Source organism: Nycticebus coucang, chromosome 7, assembly GCF_027406575.1.
Source record: "Nycticebus coucang isolate mNycCou1 chromosome 7, mNycCou1.pri, whole genome shotgun sequence".
NCBI lineage: Eukaryota > Metazoa > Chordata > Mammalia > Primates > Lorisidae > Nycticebus > Nycticebus coucang.
This window is the reverse complement of record NC_069786.1, coordinates 116,400,920-116,426,285: the sequence shown is the minus strand read 5'-3', so window position 1 is coordinate 116,426,285 and position 25,366 is coordinate 116,400,920. Positions and strand designations below refer to the sequence as shown.

The 25,366-nt window shown below is 41.5% G+C and overlaps 1 protein-coding gene and 1 pseudogene across 3 annotated transcripts in view; one reads left to right on the top strand and one right to left on the bottom strand.

Moving 5' to 3' along the window:
* NHEJ1 (non-homologous end joining factor 1) overlaps window positions 1-25,366 on the top strand; it is a 95,087-nt gene that overhangs the window by 12,147 nt on the left and 57,574 nt on the right. For all 3 annotated transcript variants that reach the window (XM_053596560.1, XM_053596559.1, XM_053596558.1), the window contains exons 4-5: window positions 7,779-7,917; window positions 8,516-8,574. In XM_053596560.1, coding sequence (XP_053452535.1) covers window positions 7,779-7,917; window positions 8,516-8,574 — 198 coding nt within the window. The remainder of the gene's footprint in view (window positions 1-7,778; window positions 7,918-8,515; window positions 8,575-25,366) is intronic.
* Window positions 1,108-1,596, bottom strand: LOC128589828 (ADP-ribosylation factor-like protein 5A; annotated as a pseudogene).

The window sequence follows — 25,366 nt, the reverse complement described above, 5'->3', positions numbered from 1 at the left end:
GTAGTCGTGCAATCATAGCTTACTGCAGCCTTGCACTCCTGGGCTCAGGTGATCTTCTCACCTCAGCTTCCAGAGCATCTGAGACCACAGACATTTTTTACAATGCCTGGATAAGTTAAAAAAAACTTTTTAAAGCTTTTTCCTTTTCCTTTTTTTTTTAAAAGAGTAGCTCAATGATTTTGGGGGTTGGTTAATATAATACAGAGAACATAAAGAAGAGTACAAAATGGCATTTAACACCAATGCCAGTACTTATCTCATTATGGTTATAACTAAGGATATTATTAATTTTTGTATTATTTGCTTTTCTGTAGAATGTGAATCAAAGCCACTAACTTGAAAGTGAGGTATATACACAATACATACACGACCTGATACAAAATACCTTTTTTTTTTTTTTTTTTTTTGTAGAGACAGAGTCTCACTTTATGGCCCTCGGTAGAGTGCCGTGGCCTCACACAGCTCACAGCAACCTCCAACTCCTGGGCTCAAGCGATTCTCTTGCCTCAGCCTCCCGAGCAGCTGAGACTACAGGCGCCCGCCACAACACCCGGCTATTTTTTTGGTTGCAGTTTGGCCGGGGCTGAGCTTGAACCTGCCACCCTCGGTATATGGGGCCGGCGCCCTACCGACTGAGCCACAGGCACCGCCCACAAAATACTTTTCATAAGTAACATTACATTTCAAAATATTAGAAACTGAATATCTGTGCTGACTTGTATTTTGACTTAATGGAACAAGAAAAGAACATTTAACTAGGGAGGGTTATACTGATAATAAAGCTCTTAAAGTTTAAAACATCTTCCTCTCCCTTCATACTTCCACAAACTACACAGTTTCCTGAGAGGATTCATTACAGGAAAAATGTAATGAATTTTAATCACAGCTTTAATAACTTAATGTGGAAGGAGCTAATGGGAAAGCAAATTAGAAGGTGAGATTTCAACTTTGTTTTCAAATAAGTAGTCTTAATTTATCTTCTTATAAAAAAAGTTTAAATCAGTTTATTATAAATATATATATAAACCATTAATTTTTGCAACTTTCAGGTAAAGTCCAGCACTTTATTTATGCAAAGTCTATGAGAAGAGGTCAGGTCAGGAGAGATCATCTAATCTTAAATTGTGACATCATCCATTCAAGTCCTTGGTACAATCCTTCACCAGTAAGAGCACAGCATGCCTGGATATGCCATTGGTGATCTTTGATAGAAGTTAGCTTCAAAAACTGGGAGATTTCTGCTATAGTCATGCATTCTTTAACATCTTGTTTATTAGCAAACATCAGCAATCCAGCTTTCCTTAGGTCTTCATGTGCTAACATTGTATAGAGTTCTTCTCTAGTTACAGAAATCCTTTCTCTGTCTGTACTTTCCACAGCAGCTATTACAAACTCTGTGTTAGTATAGTAAGTGTTTTAGGAAGAATGAAGAGATTCTTGGCCACCGATGTCCCACATGAGGAAACGTGTATTATTAATAACTATCTCCTCTACATTACTTCCTATTGTAGGGGATGTATGTACAACTTCATTCATAGAAAATTGGTAAAGTATAGTAGTTTTCCCTGCATTATCCAACCCAACAATGATAACTTTGTGGTCTGGCTTGCGGACATCGCCGCCTGTTGTCTACGATGAGCCTCATGGGCCATCGTCCTCCCCCAGGTCCTCCTGGCGGCAGCGGTAGCAGCGACCGCATAGGTGGAGGAGGCCAAGTTAAAAAATTTTTGTAGAGATAGAATCGTGGTGTGTTGCCATGGCTGGTTGAACTCCTAGGCTCACGCGATCCTCTTGCCTCAGCCTCCCAAAGTGCTGGGATTATAGGTGTGAGCCACCATGTCCAGCCCTACCTTAATTTTTTTTTTTTTGAGTCTTGGTCTGGCACTTGGTCTAGAGTGCCTTGGTCTCACCCTAGCTTATAGCAACCTAAAACTCTTGAGCTCTGATGATCCTCCTGCCTCAGTTCCCAAGTAGCTGGGACTGAAGGCATGGACCACCACACCTGGTTAATTTTTGTGTTTTTGGTAGAGATGGGGGTTCTTGCTTTTGCTCAGGTTGGTCTTGAACTCAAGCAGTCCTCCACTTCAGCCTCCCAAAGAGCTAGGATTCCAGATGTGAGCTAACATGCCCAGTAACCTACCTTAATATTTTTAATGGCAATATAGCATTTTATTTAATGAATGTATCAACATGTATTTGATCTGCAATTAATAGATACCTAAGGTTTTTTTTTTTGTTGTTTTTTTTTCAGTTTTTATCGGGGGCTGGATTTGAACCTGCCACCTCTGGCATATGGGACCAATGCCCTACTCCTTTGAGTCACAGGAGCTGCCTGATACCTAAGTTTTTTGTTGTTATTTACAGTGAATATTCTTGTGTTTACTTTTTCTGCATACAAAAATGTTAGTAAATTCCTATAAGTGAAATAGGTCAAGGAATATTTGTATCTTTTATTAGTTTTTATTTTATTTTATTATTTTTTTTGTGGAGATAGAGCCTTTGTTGCCTTCGGTAGACTGCTGTGATGTCATAGCTAACAACAACCTCAAATTCTCGGGCTCAAGCAATCCTCTTGCCTCAGCCTCTCGTGTAGCTGGGACTACAGGTGCCCTACATCATGCCTGGCTAGTTTTTGGTTTTTTTTTCCTTACATTTAGTAGAGACAGGGTCTTTCTCTTGCTCAGGTTGGTCTCAACTCCTGAGCTCAAGCAATCCACCCACATTGGCCTCCCAGAGTGCTAGGATTATAGGCGTGAGCCACCATGCCTGACCCTGGAATATTTGTATTTTTTAGTCTTGCTAATTGTAATGCCAGCTTGTCTTCTAGAGGCATTATGTAGCTTAACTCCAACTAGCCATACAGGAGAGCAGGAGAGTTTCCCCTCACCCTCTACATGTTAATAAGCTAATTGTTTATAAGTCTCTGCAGAACGTTAAGGAATATGTAGGTCTTCTGGTCTATGATTTCTAACAGAGCCCATCTCCACTATGGAAAAGTTCATCTCTTTCTCTTTCTAGTTGTCTATTATTTCTACTTTGTAATTCTTTTTTTTTTTTTTTTTTGAGATAGTCTCACTTGATTGCCCTCAGTAGAGTGCTGTGCAGTCATAGCTCACAGCAACCTCAAACTCTTGGGCTTAAGCCATCTCTTGCTTCAGCCTCCTGAGTAGCTGAGACTACAGGCACCCACCACAACACCTGGCTGCTTTTTTTTTTTTTTTTTTTTTTGCAGTTTTTGACTGCGCTTGGGTTTGAACTTGCCACCTCCAGCATATGGGGCCAGTGCCCTACTCCTTTGAGTCACAGGCGCCACCCCACCTGGCTGCTTTTTAGAGATGGGGTCTCACTCTGACTCAGGCTGGTCTTGAACCCGTGAGCTCAGGCAATCCACCTTCCTCAGCCTCCCACGTGTTGGGATTATAGGCATGAGCCACTGAGCCTGGCTAGTTTCTAATTCTTGATATTTTGTATTTTGACTTTCAGATTTGTCACTTCTTTGGTCATTTTGTGATTCCTAGGAGTCACGTTCAAAGGTTTAGTGGTAGAAAGAGCGTAGGCTTTGAAACCAGCAGACTTGAATTTGTAACAGAGCCCCACCACTTTCAGACAACTTGTATTAACTTAGATAAGTATTGAGTTTTTATAGTTCTTTTTCTTTGCCCGTTAAATGGAGAAACCAGATACAACCTTATTGTGGGGTTGTGAGGATTAAATAAGAGAATATATGTAATATGATTTCTATTTAGAATTATAGTGGACCTGTGAGAACAAATATTCCAACTCTAAATATATAATTTTTCTTTTAAAAAAGATAGATTGATTTTTCTTAGGATTTTTCAAAAAACCCCCCAAAGACAAAGAACCTGAGAGTAGTTGAGATTAAATCATTTTCGTATCTAGGTGCCGTCAGAGTCAGGACTACTAGCGTCCCGCTCTTCTAGTTCCCAGTCTGTTATATCATTCATCATGTTTCATGTTGAGATTGAAAACGGTTGTTCTGTTCTCCTGCCGATGTCTTGTGAACATTCCTATGGGAAATCTGAAGCCTCTGGGGGGAAAATTATAAATAGCTTTTCCTCTGAGAAAGATTGGCAACTCCTGCTTCTGTATCCACCACGCTTCCTGACCTCTGTTACTGTGTGAGCTGTTTTAGGGCAGAGAGGCCTGATAGGGTCAAAGCACAGATTAGGCACCAGGTAGGTATTAGTTCAATGGACTTGATAAACTGTATTTCTTTATATATTGCTGTCTGTAAGTTAGGGGATGCTTCCCTGACCTCCTAAAGTACTTGAAGATTTTTCTTTATCATGTATCTGGATTTGCTTCGATCATTTACACATTTTAACCAGCATTACTTATTAACACGTTAACACATATTTTCAAGATTTCTACTCAGCATTAATTTAAGTCTGATAAAAACAAAGCTATCTTATCTGAGGGAAATCATTTTAGTGTTCATGTAACTTTGGGATGAGTTATACTTCAATAATTCAGAGTGATGTAATCTAATCCTATGAAATTATTGTATCAGTTACAATACTTACTGGTAAAATTTTATTTTTTTCTGTATGGACATTAGAGTCTGATAGAATATGTCATTTGCCTAGAATAGTATTATCATATTTAATTAGACATAGCATTAATTAAAAACTATTTCTTGTCATGTTTCATGTTGTTACAGTTACCATCACTCAAAGAAATTGCTATTAAATTGCTCCCTCCTCCACCACCTGAGAGAAGCTGATTGTTAACTTTAGGAGTCTGGGCTCCGTGCCTGTAGCTCAAGCGGCTAAGGCTCCAGCCACATACACCAGAGCTGGCGGGTTTGAATCCAGCCCAGGCCTGCCAAACACCAATGACAACTGCAACCAAAAAATAGCCAGGCGTTGTGGCAGGTGCCTGTAGTCCCAGCTACTTGGGAGGCTGAGGCAAGAGAATCGCTTAAGCCCAGGAGTTAGAGGTCTCTGTGAGGTGTGATGCCACGGCACTCTACATCAGGGCGATAGCTTGAGGCTCTATCTCAAAAAAAAAAAAAAAATTTAGGAGTCTGCTATTTGAACACTGCCATCAAATGGATGATGTTCTTCCTTGATTAGCAATGGATTTTATTTTCAATTCAACCCACCACACATTCATTGACTGGCCTATAGTATTTGCCTAATTTTCCTCCCAATCTTCCTTGAATAGGACCAAGTCAAAACAATTCCTAGGAAAAAGAAGATTGGGTCTAGAGCAAATACATTTTTCAAAGCTAAACTTCTGCTACATTCTGAACAGTATTTCCTGGAGGCTTAAGTTTTTTCTAAGGACCTGAGCTTGGAGATAGTGCCAGGTTGGAGTGTGCTATGTGATGGAAAAAAGTATCTGGTATCTGTTGCTGGGCTTGATTTCTCGCCTTCCCCTCTGTCCCAGGACCACTACATTTCCTGGGTCTTGGTGCTGGTGCAAACTTCCCCACTTCCCCACATTGTCTTTCCATTTGTAATCTATCCTTAAAGAAATGTGGGAAACAGTCTTTTCCTCTTAATTTGAGCTACAGTGTGATTAGAGTTTTTAGTAGTAGCATTTACCTAGAAAATTAATGGAAAATAAAAACACAGAAGTCTGAAGAATCCAGACACCATATTCTGATCCAGAGGAGTCCGGCTTGTACATGTTATGGGGACAGTGTAGTTCCTTTTCCTCACTTCAAGTCTGCATGGGGGTATCTTGTCTAAAGTACTCCTTTTTAGATCTAGGGTAGGGGTTGGCATACGATACCCATGGGCTAAATCTGGCTTGCTGCCTGTTTTGTAAAGTTATATTGGAACACAGCCACCTCATTTGTTTATGTATTGTTTGTGGCTGCTTTCATGGTACAACAGCAAAGTTGAATACAATAGAGACTATGATCCACATTGCCCAAATGTTAACTATCTGGTTCTTTACAGAAAAAAAAATTGCTGACTTCTGATTTAGGACTTTTTTTTTATTAAGACAGTTTCACTTCGTCACTCTTGGTAGAGTGGCATGGCGTTATAGCTCACAGCAACCTCAAACTCTTGGGCTCAAATGATTCTCTTGCCTCAGCCTCCCTAGTAGCTGGGACTAGAGGCACCCACCACCATGCCTGGCTATTTTTTTCTTTTTCGTTTTGTTTAGCAGGTCTGGACCAGGTACAAACTCACAGCCCCAGAGCATGTGGCCGGCACCTTAACCACTGAGCTAGGGGTGCCCCATTTCTTTCTTTTTCTTTTTTTTTTTTTCTTGAGACAGAGTCTCTTGTTACCCTGGGGTTGAATGCCAGGGTATCATCTTATATATATTTTTTCTTTTAGAGACAGTCTCACTGGGTCACCCTCGGTAGAGTGCTGTGGCATCACTGCTGATAGCAAGCTCCAGCTCTTAGGTGTAGGTGATTTTCTTGCCTCAGCCTGTCAAGTAGCTGGGACTACAGGTGCCCGCCACAACGCCTGGCTGTTTTTTTGTTACAGTTTGGCCGGGGCTGGGTTTGAACCCACCACACTCGGTATATGGGGCCGGCGCCCTACTCACTGAGCCACAGGTGCCTCCTAGGGGGTATGATCTTAGTTCACAGCAATGTTAAACTCTTGGGCTCGAGCAACCCTCATGCCTTAGTTTGCTGAGTAGCTGGGACTACAAGTACCCACCACAACACCTGATTTTTCTGTTTTTAGTAGATATGGGGTCTTGTTCTTGCTCAGGCTAGCCTTGAACTCTTGAGCTCGAGCAATCCGCCCATCTCAGCCTCCCAGAGTGCTAGGATTACAGGCATGAGCCTGGCCTGCACATTTCTTCTTCATAGTGCTCTTTTTAGTTCATCTCTTTGGGGGATGAGCTCTAATAACATCCCCTGGCCAGGGCAGCGCCTGTGGCTCAAAGGAGAAGGGTGCCGACCCCATGTACAGGAGGTGGTAGCTGGCCAAAAACTGCAAAAAAAAAAAAAAAGAAAAAAAATTCCCCTGGCCACAAATAGGTTATTAATTTTAATTACTTTTTTGGGTAGGCTAATGGACACCTTATGTAGTTGAATTAAGTTATTATTCTGCATAGCTCTGTTATCACAGGAGAGCATTACTCTAGCTGTACTGCAGTGTGGCTGTGCTTGCATTCCTCTTGCCTCTTGACAAAAGCAAGGTATATGTAGAGAGCATTGGTTTATACCTTCTTAGGTTTGTCTCTTGATGGTTGGCTGGCTTCTGTAACAATGTTAACTTTAGACTCTGCTCCATGTGTGGAAATAAAACTCTGGGCTCCTTCTGGGCTATCATTAGCCTTGAAATGAGTCTTAATTAGTGTCTGAATCTAATTTGACCTTCAAAGCTCTCTACTTTTTGTCTTCTCTTTCACTCCCGCTAGGATACTCTGTTTTCACCAAACCTACTTTCTTGAAGGCTATGTGTAACTTAGATCTTCTGCTTTTGTCTCTTAGCCTCTGCTGAGAGTTGAATAGTCGGCACTTTCCGTTTATCCACTGTGTCACATCCTTGTCTTTCAATTACAACTTGAGGTTCTCTCTCCATAGGTGCTCTCTTTTACTCTTCCTATGCTTTATCTGAGCCGCAAAGAAAATCCTTGAACATATTTAATACCATGTATATTTATTTAGTGATTGTATTTGTGTTTACATTCATGTAAGTGGATTGTTTACCTGTAAAACTGTAAGTTTCTTTGAAAACGCATGTTCTTCAGTATTCTTTCTAGTGCCTCTGCCTCATATAATATTAGGGAGTACTTTGTAAGAATCTATTGGCTAATTGATATCTCTTCCATCAAAGGTCTCCCAACATTTGATTCGTCCTCTGATGGGCATGAGTCTAGCATTGCAGTGTCAAGTGAAGGAGCTAGCAAAATTGCTTCGTATGAAAGATCTAGAGATCCAGGACTACCAGGAGAGTGGGGCTACATTGAGCCGAGGTAAGAGGACATTCTTGGAGGAGTTGGGTAGGTAGTGGTATAGATAGTCAAAGGGCCAAGGAAAGGAGGAGACTCATTTGCATTAGAGAGGTGTTTCCCTCAGTATTGGTGCTGGGTACTGACCAGAAACTGGAGACTTGATGCTAGGCAACAGTTTTCTCTGCTTTAAGTACCTGGCTGGGACCCCAGGTGACCAAAATACATAACTGAGTCCAGACATGCCCTAGGCAAATGGCAAGGAAAGATTTTTGCAAAGGGGCCAACAGCTGTACAAATTGTATTAAGGCAACATAAACTTGGGAGTTTAGGAAGTTGCATGGCTCCAACTTCAGAGTAAAAATACACTTTGACCTTTTCTTTGTGGCAGGAAAAACTCCTGGAGTGGATGCTGCCAGTGAACCTGGCACTTGTTGCTAATTGTCCTCTCCTCCAACTGTTTACCCACCTGTACTCAACTCTTCCCTCCTCGACTAGGTGTCTTTGGATGTTGCATCATTCTTCTCTTTCTCAAGAAGTCCTGGGTTCCCTTTCCATCTCATAGGTAAGAAGCTTATCGTAACACTCATATTTCTTTTTTTTTTATTCCTTCTCCTTATAGATCGATTGAAGACAGAGCCATTTGAAGAAAATTCCTTTTTGGAACAATTTATGGTAGAGGTAAGGTATTTGTTACATCCTTGTACACCTTTGCTTTATTTTCTCTTTCCAGGTGCCTGAATGGCAAATTGTGGTGGCTTGTGTGGTTAAAAATCCCTTTGTCTGAAATAGTTGTCTATAGAAAGTCTGTTAAAGCTTGAGATGTACATTGGAAGGATGGAGTGGAGGTGAACGGGGAAGGAATGTAAGAGATGAGAGTGGGTTGATTAATGTTTAAAAAACTGTCTCTGTTAAAGTAGCCTGGGATTTCATTTAGAATACTCTAACCTTGGAAAGCTTGGTTGACCACTTGTTAAAATTTTGCTTGCTGAGATCTGGTCACAAAGTCTGGACTGCAGAGTGGAAGGGTAGTCCTTATTACTTGTCCAGGTCCTTTCAGCATCCAACAGTAGAGGAAGGTAAAAAGCTCAGGGTTACCACTTGGGGACTGTCCTGTGGGCACAGTAAGCTGTGGAAAATCACAGTGTTTATACAAGGGGACTGGCAAAGGAATGACTAGGGAGTAGATAATTGTGGCCTGTCAGAAGCTCCTTGCCTAGGTTTCCTTTCTAAGGATTGAGTTTGGCCAAAGTAAACATCTATTAAATGCCAAAACAGGGAGTTTATTAATAATAGTGACCTTTGATAATACCAGTCAATATTGATCTTCTCCTTCTCTTACTCTTCTGGGACTTGTTGGTTGTACAGTTAGTACCTTAGTATTATTGCCCCATTTTCTAATTATATACGTTACCCAAGCTGGTACTTTATTATGTGAGTGAATAATGCTGTAATAATATTGTGTGAGATTATTCATATAATTCTGTCTTGTCTACCAGAGTAATTTGTAAGCTCCTGTGGACAGGGTCTGTGTCTCATATTTCTTCTGAACCTTAAATGAGCACTTTTCACTGGGAGAGACATAAAGCAGAACACTTGATTTGAAACCTTCTGTTCTCCCTCTGTACATTGACTGAGCTGTAATGCTTACAGTCTGAACATTGTGAGCACAAAACGTGAGGTGGGTGCTCAGCCATCCACTGAAGGATTTGTAACTCTAGAGAGGAAAACATAGATTGCTATGTCCTGAATCAGAATAGGTGTCAAGTCTTTCTAGGGATGGAGATACCATTAAACCTAAGCCTGTGACAGAGAGAGATCTCCTAAACCATTTTTCTGTCAGATCGCTTCACTTGCCTATAAGTTTGGGTATTAAGGGAGCTTACCATAGGCTGGGGATGAGGACTAGTTCCCCATCTCATGCCTTTAGTTAAACAATGCATGGCTTATTCCTGGCTGAGCAGAAAGGTCTTTTCCTGATAAAGCAGCTACATACCTATTCAGCTTGATTTCTTGATGTTTTTCTGTATATATTATGCTTCACCCATATGAAATGGCTTTTAATTTCCTCAAATGCTATTTTCTCTTGCCTTTATATATACATAATTCCCTTTATCTAGTCTGCCCAGTGCCCTGGTTTTATCTATCTTATAAACTTCTATTAATCTTTTTCTTTTTTTTTTTTTTTTTGAGGCAGAGCCTCAAGCTATTGTCCTGGGTAGAGTGCTGTGGCATCACAGCTCATAGCAACCTCCAACTCCTGGGTTTAAGTGATTCTCTTGCCTCAGCCTCCCAAGTAGCTGGGACTACACGTGCCCACCACAATGCACGGCTATTTTTTGATTGTAGTTGTCATTGTTGTTTGGCAGGCCTGGGCTGGGTTCGAACCTGCCAGCTCTGGTGTATGTGGCTGGTGCCTTAGCTGCTTGAGCTGCAGGCGCCAAGTCAACTTCTGTTAATCTTTTAAATGTCAGCTTCAGCTTCTTTGAGAGACCTTTCTGGACTCGTAAAGATAATGCTTCTTCTCTGCTACTATAGTACCTTGATTTATATCTCTCTCTTATTTTACCACTTATAACCTTGTTATATTACTATTTGTCTGCAAGAGTATGGCTTTCTCCTCCACTGATCTGTGGACTCTTTGAGGCAAGGACCATGTTGAATTTATCTCTATATCCCCAGCATTGACCATGGTTCCTAGAAGTAGTAGGTTCTCAATAAGTTTGTGGATGAACATTGTGGTAAATCTATGCTAGAGGGATTTTATGTAAATTGTAGCAGGTGGCCTGTGGATCCAGTGTTGCTTGTTAGATTTGTATTTGGGGTCTTCAGCTATTCTTATGGTTTATTTTGCAGCTTTGGATAAATCACTTGTTTTTTTTTTTTTTTTGAGAGAGAGTCTCAAGCTATCACCCTGGGTAGAGTGCTATGGCATCAGAACTCACAGCAACCGCTAACTTTTGGGCTCAAGAGATCCTCTTGCCTCAGTTTTTCTATTTTTAGTAGAGACAGGGTCTTACTTTTGTTCAGGCTGGTCTTGAACTCATGAGCTCAAGCAGTCCGCCTGCCTTGGCCTCCCAGAGTGTGAGGATTAATGTGTGAACCTCTGTGCCTGTCCTGGATAAATCACTTCTTTTGGAGCTACTGTTGTCTCATTTGTCAAATTGGAGGCTCACTCTTTCATACTATTGGGGTGGGAGGGAGCCTTGCAAAATTATAAGCATATAGAATCCAGGTGCTAGTGCAGGAAGGGTTTTTTTCTGAACCAACTTCAAGAGTATTGGTCCTCTATGTTCTGGGTGGGTCAGCCTCATATACTTACGAATTTTATTATAACTGGAAAGGATCTGAGAGAAGGGTAGGTGTAGCTTTCCATTTTATAGATGAAGAAATCTCACAGAGATTAAGCGACTTGCCTTAAGGTCATGTAGTGGTAGCTGTTAAGTTTAGGACTTCCCATATTTCTCGACTCAACGGCTAGGATGATCCCTGTTTTGTTTAACTACTTTAACTGGTTGTACACAAAAGTTAGGGGAGACACAAGGGTAGGATAACATGGAATTCTTGTGACCTCTGTGGTCACTGCACACTGTCTGTCCTCAGAATGTCCTGCATGGAACTGAAAGTTTTCCTACTGGGACTGAAGGACTTCTTATGATTGCTGCATCTTTTCAGTTTCTCTGCTTCCCGGGGTCCTACAAACAGGACACAGAAGGGTCATAGGTTCACCTAGGACTGAACTGAAAGGATGTGCCATCAAAATAAGCAACATAGAATAGGAAGATAAACAAACTAGGGAGAGAGCTTGGGATGAAGGCATAGGGGGGCCAGGGCTGATGTCAGGGGGCCATGCGGTCATTGCTTGGGGTCACTTTATAAAAATTCTCACTGGGATTTTTGCTAGGGAAGAGGTTGTAGACATAGGGCACAGGGGGCAGTAGGACAGGCAGGCTTCTAGGATACTAAGGCGAGGAAGCATAAGGATTGAGCAGGGGTTACTTGCCCACATTTGGTCTTTTTATTTTTCCTCTCCCTCTAAGAGTCTCTCATTTCTGACTTCCAGGGAACTCAAGGGGGCCAAACAACAATGGCCTAACTACTGGCAATATCTGTTTAAGTCAGGGCTGGGTGAGGTGGCTGTTGGCATGATCCTTAAATAGGGCAAGATCCCTACAGAGCATTTCCTAGGATTAATGTTGAGCAGCACCTCTAGAAGTGGAAGAAAAGTCAGAGAATTGGGGACTGTTCTTATATGGGAGAGGAACCGTATTAAAGAGGAAGTTTAGGATGAATGGGCTGGCGTAACCCATTCTCAGACTAGTCCACTGGAGGGAGTTCCTTCCCATGGCCCTGCCCCTGCCTCTCTCTCTCCATCTGGTTGCCATCAGGCTGTGTGGCTGCTGGCTGGCTCTTTATTTATTTATCCCAGTGTAATGGGGTGAGGAGGGAGCTGGCCTAAGGCTGGCATTCCGAGGCCATGCCACTGAGCCACAGGCGGTTTGCATGGGTGTGTGAGTCACTGGGGCTGCATGCTGCTCAAACCAGAGGCGGCTAGGCTCAGGGACAGCAGGCAGCCCAAAATAGAGCCCCGCCCTCTACAGCTGGCAACCCCTGGCTAGGAATCAGCCCTTGACACTGAAATCAGGGCAGTTGCATGAAGTTGGCTTCCTTTGGGAGGGGGCCCTTAGCAAAGAGAGCTAGGTTTTGCAATTCTCTTTTTCTCTCTTGATAGGAGGGTATGCAGCATAATAATTGTCCCCACTACTGCATTCTGAATGTTTTATAAGACTTAAATAATCTGTTCACTGTAATATGTTGCCAAGAAATTTGGGGGCTATAGTTGACATTTGACTCAGCATCCTAAATGTAGCCATGGTCATTGTATCCTGTCTAGTTTTAGTTACTGTGTTCATCCCCTGTCTGGTGGCAGTCTGATTCTGTAGCAGATACTTTAAACTATGAAGATATTTGTTGCTGTTCTTATGAAGCTAGGGGTTATATCAATGATGTGGGGAAGATGGAAAGCCCTTTAACCTGAAAATTGCCATCCTGTTAAGCTCATTCACAGATAGTTCTCCTCGGTTTCCTTGGCTGGCTCTCCATTTTCTTAACCTGCCCCGTAAACCTTAATGTTCTCTAAGATTGTATCCATGGCCCTCTCACCCTTCACTTTCCTTCTTTCTGGATTGTCTTATTGAGAAGCTAGTGTCAACCATCATTATTACATCACTGAGTACCAATTTTATATCTCCACTGTGTTTCAGGCCCACATTTCTTTCTGCATATTTGATTATTTCCACCTGGATGTCCCACACATACCACATCCTATACACGTCCAGAATGAATTATCTATGTGTACTCCCCAACATTCCTTATATGGGGGAATTGTACCATTATCCATTCAGTTTTCCTTTTTTTCTTTCTTTCCTTTTTATTTATTTATTTTTTAAAAGACAGGGTCTCACCTTGTCACTGTGTCATCCAGGATATATACTACAGTGGTGTGATCATAGGTCACTGCAGCCGTGAACTCGCGGACTCAAGCAATCCTCCTGCCTTAGCCTCCTGAGTTATTGGGACTATAGGCACCTGTCACCACGCCCAGCTAAGTTTTCTATTTTTAGTAGAGAAAGGATCTTGCTCTTCCTCAGGCTGGTCTTGAACTCATGACCTCAAGTGATCCTCCTGGCTCAGCCTCCAAGAGTGCTAGGTTTACAGGTGTGAGCTACTGTGCCCAGCCTCGGTATGCTTTTTAAACATAGCTTCTATACCACAACCTTCTTCTTCCTAACTCATTCTTCCTAACTCATTTGTTTTTCTTCCTCTTTCTCTGAGTCTTTTGATGGTTCTTCTTCTTTCTTACTTTTAATGTTGGAGTTCCCCAAGGCTCAGTACTTAATGCTTTTATCTTTTTCTCCATACTCCTTTATTGATCACAGCTAGCACTGTGGCTTTAAATACTATCTGTTGATAAATTCCAAATACTTGATCTTAGCCAAAAGGCCAAGAAGCAATTGAATTCCAAATTTAATCTTCATTGTAGACTTTATCCTAAAACTCCAGGCTGCTTATTCAATCTTTCCATGTGGGAGTCTAATAGACACCTTAAACTCAACATGTCTAAAACTGAACTCCCAATCTTGCCCCCAGATTTGCTTTTCCAACAACCTTCTCACATCTAAGGTGATGAAAACTTGATCCTTTCAGTTGCTTGGGCCAAAAGACCTGGGAGTCATCCTGACTCCAGTCTTTCTTTCAAATCTTACATTCAGTCCAGCAGGAAATCCTTTTGGCTCTACCTTAAAAATATTCTCACCTCTGCTGCTGCCACACTAGTCTGAGCCACCATCATCTCTTACCTGCCAAAGCTTTCTCAACTTGTATTTCTGCTGGTCCTCCTACCTTCTGCTGGCCCATTACTAATAGATCAATCTTATTAAAACGTATGTCATATCCTGAGACTTCCTTTGCTCAGAGCCCTTCATTGGTTAACGTTTCACTTATAGAGTAAAACGCAAAGGCCTTACAATGGACTGTAAGACCCTATGTGATCTGGACTCCATTACCTTTCTGGCCTCATCTCCTGTAATTTTCTCCCTCCCTCACTCCACTGCAGCCACACTGGCCTCTTGCTGTTTTTCTAATACTCTAAGCATCTCCTGCCCTTAGGCCTTACATTGGCTGTTCCCTCTGCTTGGAAGGTTCTTTCTTCATGTATTTGTATGGCCAGCTCTCTCTATTATGGAATGTCATCCTGAAACTAGGTTATAAAAAGACTGCAGCTCCAGTCAGTCTGTATAACTTCCTTCAAGTCTGTATTATTATCTATTATGGAGTAACGAATTACCCCAAAATGAAATGGCTTAAAATCACAGTCATTGATTATTCTGCAGTTTTCAAGGGTCAGGAATCCAGAGCAGCTTAGTAGAGTGACTCTGCCTCAGGGTCTCTCATGAAGTGGCACCTAAGACGTCAGCTGGTAATGCAGCAAGATCTAGAGAATTCGTACCCAAGCTCTCAAGTGACTATTGGCAGGAGGAGCCATTTCCTTGCCACATGGCTTCTCCATAGGGCTGCTCACACGGCACTTCCTCCAGAGCCAGTGATTCAAGAGAAGGAGAGAGCGACACCAAGACTGAATGCAGCTGTAGTCTTTTTGTAACCTAGTTTCAGGATGACATTCCATAACTGTTTGGCTGTCTTCTCTTTATTGGAAATGAGTTGCTAAGTCCAGTTCATACATAAGGGGAGTGTAATTAAGCTAGGAGATGTGCCAAAGAATTTGAGAACATATCTACATAGACTGCATCCATCTCCACAAACTGCAATAATGTCTCTGTTCAAATGACACATACCTGGGCGGTGCCTGTGGCTCAGTGAGTAGGGCGCTGGCCCCATATACCGAGGATGGCAGGTTCAAACCCGGCCCCGGCCCAACTGCAACAAAAAATAGGGTAGATTGCTTGAGCTCAGGACCCCATCTCTACTAAAAATAGGAAAAACTAAAAACCTTAGCGGGGTATAGTGGTGCACACCTGTAGTCCCAGTTACTTGGGAAGCTGAGGCAAGAAGATTGCCCAAGTCTAAGAGTTTGAGGTTGCTGTGAGCTATGATGCCATGGCACTCTATCCAGAGTGACAGAGTGAGACTCATCTCCAAAATAAAAAAATAAAAAGAGTGGCCGAGGGGAGGAGGTAGGAACTAGAGTTCCAGCGGGATCCAGAGGTGAACCCCTGGATCACCACCGTCAAGGAGGTAAAGTACAAGATCCAGGCTCTGCAGCAGCAGGCTTTCACAAAAAAATTCATAAAAATTTTGAGGGAAAACAAAAAGGAAATCAATATGGAGAATACAAATGGTATAAAATTATCCATTACCCAGGGATGAGTTTCTGCTTCTAAGAACCCCAACAGTGAAGGACTTTTCCATATCTCAAATTCTCTTATCCTAAGAATCTCAAAACCAGCTGTTACAAACTCAGATTCCAGGTGGCACCTGTGGCTCAAAGGGGTAGGGCGCCAGCCCCATATGCCAGAGGTGGCGGGTTCAAACCCAGGCCTGGCTAAAAAAAAAAAAACAAAAAAAAACTACAAACTCAGATTCCTAGAGGGGCCAAGCATGTAAGATATAAGATAATAGAGGGTTATAAGAGCTTGTAAAAAATGAAATCATTCCCCCATATCTAGGTCCAGATAGGCTAGCACAGTTTAACAGACTGTGTTTCAGGGGCCCGTGTATCTTACTTAAATCAAAGCAAGTTGCCAACTCTCTTAAAATGAAAACTTTTTTATTCTCTGTTTTGCTTCACAAAATCCACTATTATTCTTTCATTTGGTTTGAATCTTCAGTCTGAGAAATTTATTTGGTTCAGATTTGTGAAGCATTGTTGGTTGATGTCTTATTTCTAGTAAATGTCTAACCCTTTTCGTCTTAACCTATAAGCTTCATGTATTTCTGGGGTATTTTGTGGTGCATCACAACAGTTGAGTCTCCCTCCTCTTTTCCTTAGTAGAGAAAGGGTTTCATACAAGTCCATTCATAACAGTATGGCCATTTAATAATGCCTTTGCCTAAACAAAAAAAAAAAAATGGCTTATTTATAATTAGAGCTAATTTAAAGACATAAGATGAAAATCTTTTTAAATACATGTTGTATTTAAGTTGATTATAGGACATCCAAGTGGGAATGCTCAGGAAAGAGTTGAAAAAGTAGAGTTGAAGGTTGGGTTGAAAAAAGGACCTGTGGAAATAGATTTGGGAATCTTCTCCAAAGGAGTGATATTTCAAGCCGTGACAATGGCTGTATCTTTTTGCTGGGAGAAAGGAACAAAGGCCCAATGAATAGACTTAAGGAACAATCACAACAGCAGCCAGTGATGGAAATGTGAGACAGGAAAAGAATCAGAATAGAGTAGTAGTAGATTAGCCAAGAAAGGGGAACTAACAGATATAAAGTACATAACGTACGTGTGCTAGACACAGTTCCGAGTTCCATATCTAAGTTATAACTTTTAATCCTTACAACAAACCTGTGAGTGAGGTAGTATCTGCATTTTAAAGGTAAAGAATCAGAGGCTCAGGGGGTGAAGTAATTTGCTTAAAGCCATTCAGCTGATTTGTCCATGTTTTTCTTGACTCAAATCACATGCTGTTTCCATCACTGGGGAGGTCTGCCCACAGTGCCACATGTAGAAGAGAGACCAAAGAGAAGGGTGGTTGACTGACACAGAAAAGATCATTAGGCAATTCATGATCTTGGGCAATAAGGCAGATTACATCTCAAATAACTTAGCTAGTTAAAGAAGGATCAGTAGATAAGGTAATTGAGACAATGAATGTAGAACTGTCTCCAGAGAAATTTCACAATGAAAAGGAAATGAGAGATGGCTAGAAGTGGCTTAAGCAAAACAAGATGGAAAGACACATGTGTTTGAAGGCAAATGAGAAGCCAGTGGAAAAGGAGAGACTTGTGGTGGTGAAGGGAAATGGGTAGTGTGAGAATGAAGATCTGTGGAGTTGAGCAAAGTGGTGGAAGTATTAGTCCTTCCTCTGGGATTTGTGGAGAGCACTAAGGGATAGGTGATATTATGAAGGTAGATGACTGGATTACTGCATACTTTCAACCTCTTTCCCCCAGGAGATGTAGCCTTTTCATCCAAGAATTTTAGGGTCTCTTCTAAGGGCATTCAATCCCTCTTAGAAATAGGGTCAGATGATTACCTGACCTTTCTGTTGTGATAGAAATAGTGAAATGGACAGAAGTAAAAGTATAAGCTATATTAGTTTCCTCTTCTGAACTCCCACAAGGCCTTGTATCTTTCCTGTGTCACTTACCACTTTTGTCTTATATTGTAAGAATTTACCTTACCTTCCCTGTGAGCTTATAGAGTCCTTAAGGCAGAACTGTCTTGCTCATTTTGTTTCCTCTTTCAAACCTACCTCACCATCTTGTAGACAGGGTATGCAAATGAGGGGTTGTAACTTAAAGGTCTTAGCATTGAGGAGTCTTTCACATTCCTACATGTCTCTGGTTATAGAAATTAAGAGAGAAAAGAAAAGTATCAAACACCTTACCTTTAAGTTTTACCTGGTCTGTTGGCTTTGTAATCTTAAACTTACACATAAACCGTTTTCTTATATACTTCACTTATGGCTAATATTTCCTTAGAATAGTGAGCCACATTGAAAAGTGAGAATTCTATAGAGATTGAGTCCTTACAAGTCAGCTTATGGTTGTCAGCTTAGCTGCACAGTGTTCAGGAAATGAGACTGCAGGATTCTTGGGCATCCTTGGTATCTCCCATTAAGGAAGAAATTACCAGAAGGTCTCAGGAAGAGTATTTTTTGTTCATTGTGGGAGATCTTTGGTCTATTTGTTTTTCTCTTTATAAGTTTAAACTCTACATGGGTGATACTTATTAAGCAGTGTTGAAAATAATAAATATGGTGGAGATGTACTTAAAAGTTAAAACATCCTTTCTGCCCTTGAAAGATGGACTTTTGAGGAAGATTAAGCCACTGTAATATATAAATCTACATATATACATAAAATACATATGTTACCTGAGAGGAGGAAGAAACAGATTCACTTGAATGGGATCTGGTGTTCCTACCAAGATAGTTTGGAAAGGTGTTTCTGGAAGAGATTGATCTTGAGCTCAGAGTTCAGAGGGATAAAGAATGGTGAATAGCTGCTTAAGAAAAAGACACAATTAGATGTTTTATTCTGTTACACAATCTGATAGGCTTTCCGGAGGTGTGGTGGTTTGAGGGAATCCTTCAAAAGCTCTTTGGCTTCTGTCAATCTTATGCTTGAAAGCTGACCAATTCTAATGTTATACATTGCCCTCCTAGAATCCTTTACTCTAAAGAACCTGTTCCAGTTTAGTATGGGTGAAGTTATAAATGAGGAAGAACTTTTAGATGGGATGATAACACTGTTTGTATTAAAGAAGAAATAGTTGATAGAAGTTGCATTCTATTTTCTGCAGCCCTCAGGAGCTGGGAGAAGAACAGAGTAAAATTGCTAAATTTAGTTGCAAGTATTCCCCCCGCCCCCCAATTTGGGGTAACCTCTCATACTGAAGTAAAGAAAAATCAACATAAAATGGATGAAATTAGCTATCTACAGAAGTAATTCATCCAGCAGTTTATAAACATCTTGCTTATAAGACTAGGTTACAATCTCAAGGGCCTGAGCTAGTACCTCAAAGAAGGAAATTGCAGAATCTCAAATATCTTGTCCAGAAGATTGGAGGCATAGAATTTATGAGCTTGAAGGGATTTTATCAATCTAACAGCCTTGCATGGCTGTTCAGGTAGCACCTCATGGGGAGTTTTACATTCAGGGACCCAAATAAAGGTCCAGAGTCTGTAGCTTGGTTTTCATTAGATCATTTAAGGATGACCAGGTGTTAGAGAAACCAAAGCTACTTTGGTTCACTTATGAAGAAATAGGGTCCACAAGGACAAAATAAGTCTTCTATAGACAAAGAGTTATAGGATCTGGTACCAGTGCTTAGGACTCTGACTTTATGGTCTAGTATTCTTACATCATATTCCCATTACCTTATCACATGTGATACAGCCATGTTTGGAACTTTATGTGGGCAGTAGGCAAGATTGAGGCCAATTCGTGAGCAGTATGGAGGTCTAACTTAAAAGATAGGAAAGTGAGGGCAGCACCTGTGGCTCAGCACCGGCCCCGTATACTGAGGGTGGCGGGTTCAAACCCAGCCCCAGCCAAACTGCAACCAAAAAATAGCCAGGCATTGTGGCTGGTGCCTGTAGTCCCAGCTGCTCAAGAGTCTGAGGCAAGAGAATTGCTTAAGCCCAGGAGTTGGAGGTTGCTGTGAGCTATGATGCCATATCACTCTACCGAGGGCAATAGAGTAAGACTCTGTCTCTACAAAAAAAAAGGAAAGTGATTCAAAGCTAAATAACTCTGGCTTCTCTTTTACTTCACATCACTTTCTTGCAACTCTTGGTCTTGTACACTGCTAGGCTCTTATAAGCAATTAAAGAAAAACTACTAAGTAATTAATTCATGATGTTTGAGGAGATGTACTAACAGAGTAACAGAGTTTTATAGAATCCAGAAACAAAGAAAAACCAAGGAGTTTCTATTTATTAATTTATCTAGCACAATGCAAAAGCAATGGTTTAGTAGAATAGGATGAATGTCTGGTTTGTGCAAAGTATATGAACTATCCCCTAAAGCTATTTGCTGATTTTTGCCTTTTTTCTATGTTTAATACGTAGCAATCAGTATTTAGTCAGCTTCCCAGGAAAAAGCAGCTGAAGATATTTTTCACTTTGTAAACTAATAAATTGGCATTTTAATTTCAAAAGTAGTGTTTTATGGCTCGGCGCCTGTAGCTCAGTGAATAGGGCACTGGCCACATACACTGAAGCTGGTGGGTTTGAGCCTGGCCCAGGCCTGCTAAACAACAGTGACAAGTGCAACCAAAAAATAGCCGGGTGTTGTGGCAGGCACCTGTAGTCCCAGCTACTTGGGAGGCTGAGGCAAGAGAATTGCTTAAGCCCAAGAGTTTGAGGTCGCTGTGAGATATGACGCCATTGCTGTGAGATATGAGACTCTGTTATAAAAAAAAAAAAAAAAGGAAGTAGTGTCTTATGATTTTTAGTTAGCATCAATTTTTTTATCCTTATTTATTTGTTTTTATTAAGTCTTTTGTACATAGATCATAAATACATTTATGCCAATTTCAGTGTAGTTAGCATCAATTAATCCTCTATCATCTTGTCTTTGCTAAATGATCTAATGAAAACCAAGCTAGAGAGTCTGGACCTTTATGTAGGTCCCCGAAATGTACAAACTCCCCATGATGTGCTACCTGAATAGCCAGGCAGGGTCTTTCAATCCAGGTACCTATTTCCTCCTCCTAACATGTCTTATCAAAAACATTTAATACCGAGGACTCCTCTCACCATCTTAAGAGTATCAAGCAGGGTTTAAAAACATCACAGACAAGTATTTGGAGAGTACTTTTGTGCCTTATGTTCAGGGCATTAAAAACCTAACATGTACAGAAAGAAATCTTCCCTTCAATTCTGGGGCTTTGCTGAACTGGAGAAGCCCTTTGGATGATGTGTGGGAGGTGTGGAAGTTCTAACTTGGAAGGGATCTCTTTGATCATTTTCTTAACTTTCTTTAACTTCAGTGGCCATTGAAGGAGGGAAATTTTGGTATCCTTTTGTCCCTCTTTGTTTTCTTACAGCCATTTTTAGAAATTTAGTGTCAGGACTTCCCAGAATTTCATTGCTCTGATATACAGAACCCTAATACATCAGAGTTATGTACTGTACTGATTGTGTCTGAACCCCCTGGGTGGACCTGAAAAGATAAACAGCCCAGTAGCCCTTCTCTCCTGAAACTGCTTCTGAGGCCTAAAGGCCTGAATCAAATGGCCATTGTACTGGCTTCATATTGGGGCTCAGAATGTCAGTTTTCAACTTGTCCTCATATATAAGTATAGGTCTCTCTAGATATAAAAAGTGAGAGAGTCTGTAATTGCTTTTTTTTTCTATACCCTCTTTCATAGAACGAGCTAATGAGATGCGTATCATTAAAGGCCTGATGTTTTGTGGGACAGAGCTTTTTAAACTGGATGTGCCTGGCTTAGTTATGGCAAATATTTACTGAAAAAAAAAAAAAAAAGGGACATACCATATAAAATTAGAGTTCTGAAAATAGTACTGAGAGAGGGAGAAAGAAGAAAAAAAAAACAGGACAGAAAATACAGGCCAGTCTGTTTGGGGAAAAGGGAAAAAGATAAAATGAGAGAAACCTCGGCAGTAAAAACAGCATCTTGGTAAACAGACTATAAAAAAAATTGTGACCTGCTTTCTGGCAGCCCTGGCGGCTGTCGAGCGGGTAAAGGTGGCAGAGCTGGCGTCTGTGTGGACACACGGTGCCCGGGGCGCACAGCTCCCCTGGCCACGCAGGGTGTTAAATTTAGCCACATAATGATGGGCCTGAGGAGCAGCCTCTTGTTGACCACACCGTAATTACTGCTTCACTTTATGAATTTTATTTTGCTTATTCTGTTTCCTCCTTCTTTGGCACGAAGGAGGCCTGGAGTGGGGGGAGTCCCACCTCTAAATCCCTCCCCTTACTGGACAAATTAGTCTTCATAGAAACTTGTACCATCAGGGTAAAGAGTAAGCTCCTTGATTAATCAGAGACGGAGGAAGGTTTGCTGGTCCCAGGCTCTTGATTTATCATAGTAAAGTCATAAGCAGGACTTGCTAGCCCTACTTCTCAGAGTTCTTGGAAAAAGTATCCTGAAATTTTGGGTCCTAGATGGCACTTTCATGTGAGTCTGAGAGGTTGAGACATTTATTCAGTTTATACCTCAAAGGGATAGGCTCAAAGGTAGTGGTGTATTTTTTTGGTCTTTGGCCCTAAGATTCCTAGTTAACTCCTTGGAAGTTTAGTTTTGACATTTTGCATCATGAGTAGGGGCATTGTTTTATCAATTTTTTTTTTCCCAGAGTCTTACTGTGTCACCCATGGTAGAGTGCTGTGGCGTCACAGCTCACAGCAACCTCAAACTCTTGGGCTTAAGCGATTCTCTTACCTCAGCCTCTTCCCAAGTAGCTGGGACTACAGGTGCCCCGCACAACACCCATTGTCATTGTTTTAGCTGGCCCGGGCTGGGTTTGAACCCACCAGCCTTGATGCATGTGGCTGGTGCCCTACCCACTGAGCTACCGGTGCTGACTGTTTTATTTGGTTGTTTTTTGGAGACAGAGCCTCAAGCTGTTGCCCTGGGTAGAGTGCCGTGGCATCATAGCTCACAGAAACTTCCAACTCCTGGGCTCAAGTGATTCTCTGGCCTCTGCCTCCCAGGTAGCTGGGACTATAGGTGGGCCTGGGCTGGATTTGAACCCACCAGCTCAGGTGTATGTGGCTGGCGCCTTAGCTGCTTGAGCCACAGGTACCAAGCCTGTTTCATCTATTTTAGTCTTGGTGATAACTGGATTCTTGAAGCTGAGGATCTAATGTAATCAAGTGACTACTCAGATAACGTAAAAATAGTTATTCAGAATAGTTGAGATTGTTGAAACCTCAAATATTATTCTTCTCGGGTACTTGGCTACATGCTGATCTTCTTGGGTTTAGTTTGCTAGAGCATACCATGGCCTTTGCTGGAATGGTATTCTGAGGCGTAACTACCTACAACTCTAGGGAAGGGGCCAGAAGCCCTTGCTCTCAGACCAAACCATAGTGAGAAAGTAGGCAGTAGAAAGGATATTAGAAGGGTTGTATGGACTAGGTAGTGGGTCATGGGGGGTGAAGTTCTTGAAGGGTGACCTAGGCTGGCAGCTACCTATGGCCCCACAGTGGCCCTTGAATTGAGGAAGTGGTGGAAAAGGAAAAGCAAACAGGGGTTGTGGTCAGGGTACTGGCTTGTTGGTCACTGGCCAGGACTGTCCTATTTGTGTGTCAGGGGTGGTTGGGTTCCTCCCGAGGCCAGGCAAGAACGTGTCAAGGAGAGGCTTCTTGCAGCTCTTGTTTTCCCAAAACAAAGGAAACTCCTTGCATTGCTGGAAGTCGCGTGCTTGGATGCTGAGTTTGTTATTGCCTGATAACCTGGCCACCAACTCCTGCCCTCATCTTCACCCCATACCGTCAGTGGCTTAGTGGGAGCAGCTTCCTGTTCTTCATAGGCAGCAGATTCACTCTCTTGAACCCAGAAGAGGTAAAAAAGACGAAAGCTAGTCCTCCTAGCATCTCTCTTCTCTTCCCTTCTCTTCCCTTCTAGAACGGTGCTTTTCAAAGCAATCTGACTCATGATCTTACCGTGCATAACTAGTATGTAGCACGTACCATCTGTACATGTACAGGTTCAACAATGCTGAATCTGTTTTATGCCCTGTTTACTGAGATAAGCCCTCTGAACATGTGTTTGGATGTTCTGACAATGTTAAATTGCTATAAAAGTTTTTAAATGCTTTCATTGTGTTTCTATGAAATGCTATTTAAATTTCTATTTAAATGGTTACCTGATCATGGACTAATTACAAAGAGTTCACAGACCAGCGCCAGTTTGCTGATCATACTTTGAATAGTATTGTTCTAGAACCTTAAGACCTAGTGAGTTGAGCTATTTCCTACTGGATATAGAGGTCCTACTCTAAACCTATTCAGTGGGGCTGAGTAGAATAAGGTTCTTAAGGAAATTTCAGGCAGCAAGACGTAATTTGATCTCAATTGCCAAGTCATGCCAAAGAGTTCTGACACTGAAGTAGAATGCTTTCTTCCCCAGTGCCAAGATTCTTTAATTTTAAGGTTAGTTAAATCGTATAAGGCCAAGAGATAAAGTTAATAATGACCATGATGATTTCCATGTAGGGTATTGATTCTAAACCTTAAACTGTAGCTCTAGAGGACTTTATGAGATAAAGAAGAAAGAAAAGGAATGGATGTTTTCGAAGAGTTCATTTGCTAGTCTGTCATTATCATCTAGAAAGTCTTTCTTGTATAGATTGATGACCTATTTGGTCAGCATTATCTTAGTCTTCGTTAGCAGGCCAACAATATTGTTCAGAGATTGAGAGTTCTTGGATTTTAGGGAAAGGTAAATATTGAGAGAGTTAATGGAATTTGAGAAAGAGATAAGAAATGGGCCTTGGATTAAAAATGTGGATTATTGTCTGTGTTAGTTGATAGCCCTATTTGGAGGATGCTGGTGAGGGAGTAATATTAAAGAAAGGAGACTAAAACCTCAGGTCAATAGAGAGCTAGCTGGAAAGAACTTGCCACACAATGAAAGGTTTTTCTTTGCTGAGAGGGAAGATTGTTTGGAAAGTAAGCCAAGAATTTAAAGGACTGGGGAGTCCTGTGAGGAAGAAAAGGGACATGCTGGGATCCATAGAAAGGTAAGAAGTAGGCCTGGTCTGAACCTCTGCTTCTTTTCTCTTTCTAATACCCCACTAATCCTGCAATCAAGAAAAGAAGCTGAAGCTTCTGATCAAAGTAAATCTGGCCATGTGTCCCTATTTAGGACTGTTCAATGACTTCTGATTGGTAAAGTATACATTTCTTAATAAACCATTATGGCCCTTTATGATCTGGCCACTACTTACATCCCATCTTCATCCCCTGCTCTTCTGCTAGGCAACACTCACCCCCTACTCCCATCCACACTCTACCTTGCTTTTCCAAATCTACCCTTGGTCACAGTGAACTGATGTCAGTTCCTAGAACCATCCTTGGAAACCCCTGGCTACCTTTTCCCTTGGGTCTCTTCCTATTCATTGTTCAGATTCCAGTGAAGATGTTATATCCTCAAGGAGATTTTCCTGGGCCCTCTGAGTTCAGTTTAGTTGCCCTCATGTGCTGCTTTGTTTGCTCTATCACAGGCCATATCACCACTGATATTTTTTCTGGCTCTGTTAACTAGATTCATTGAGTAAAATTCAACACAAATTGAATATTGATTAC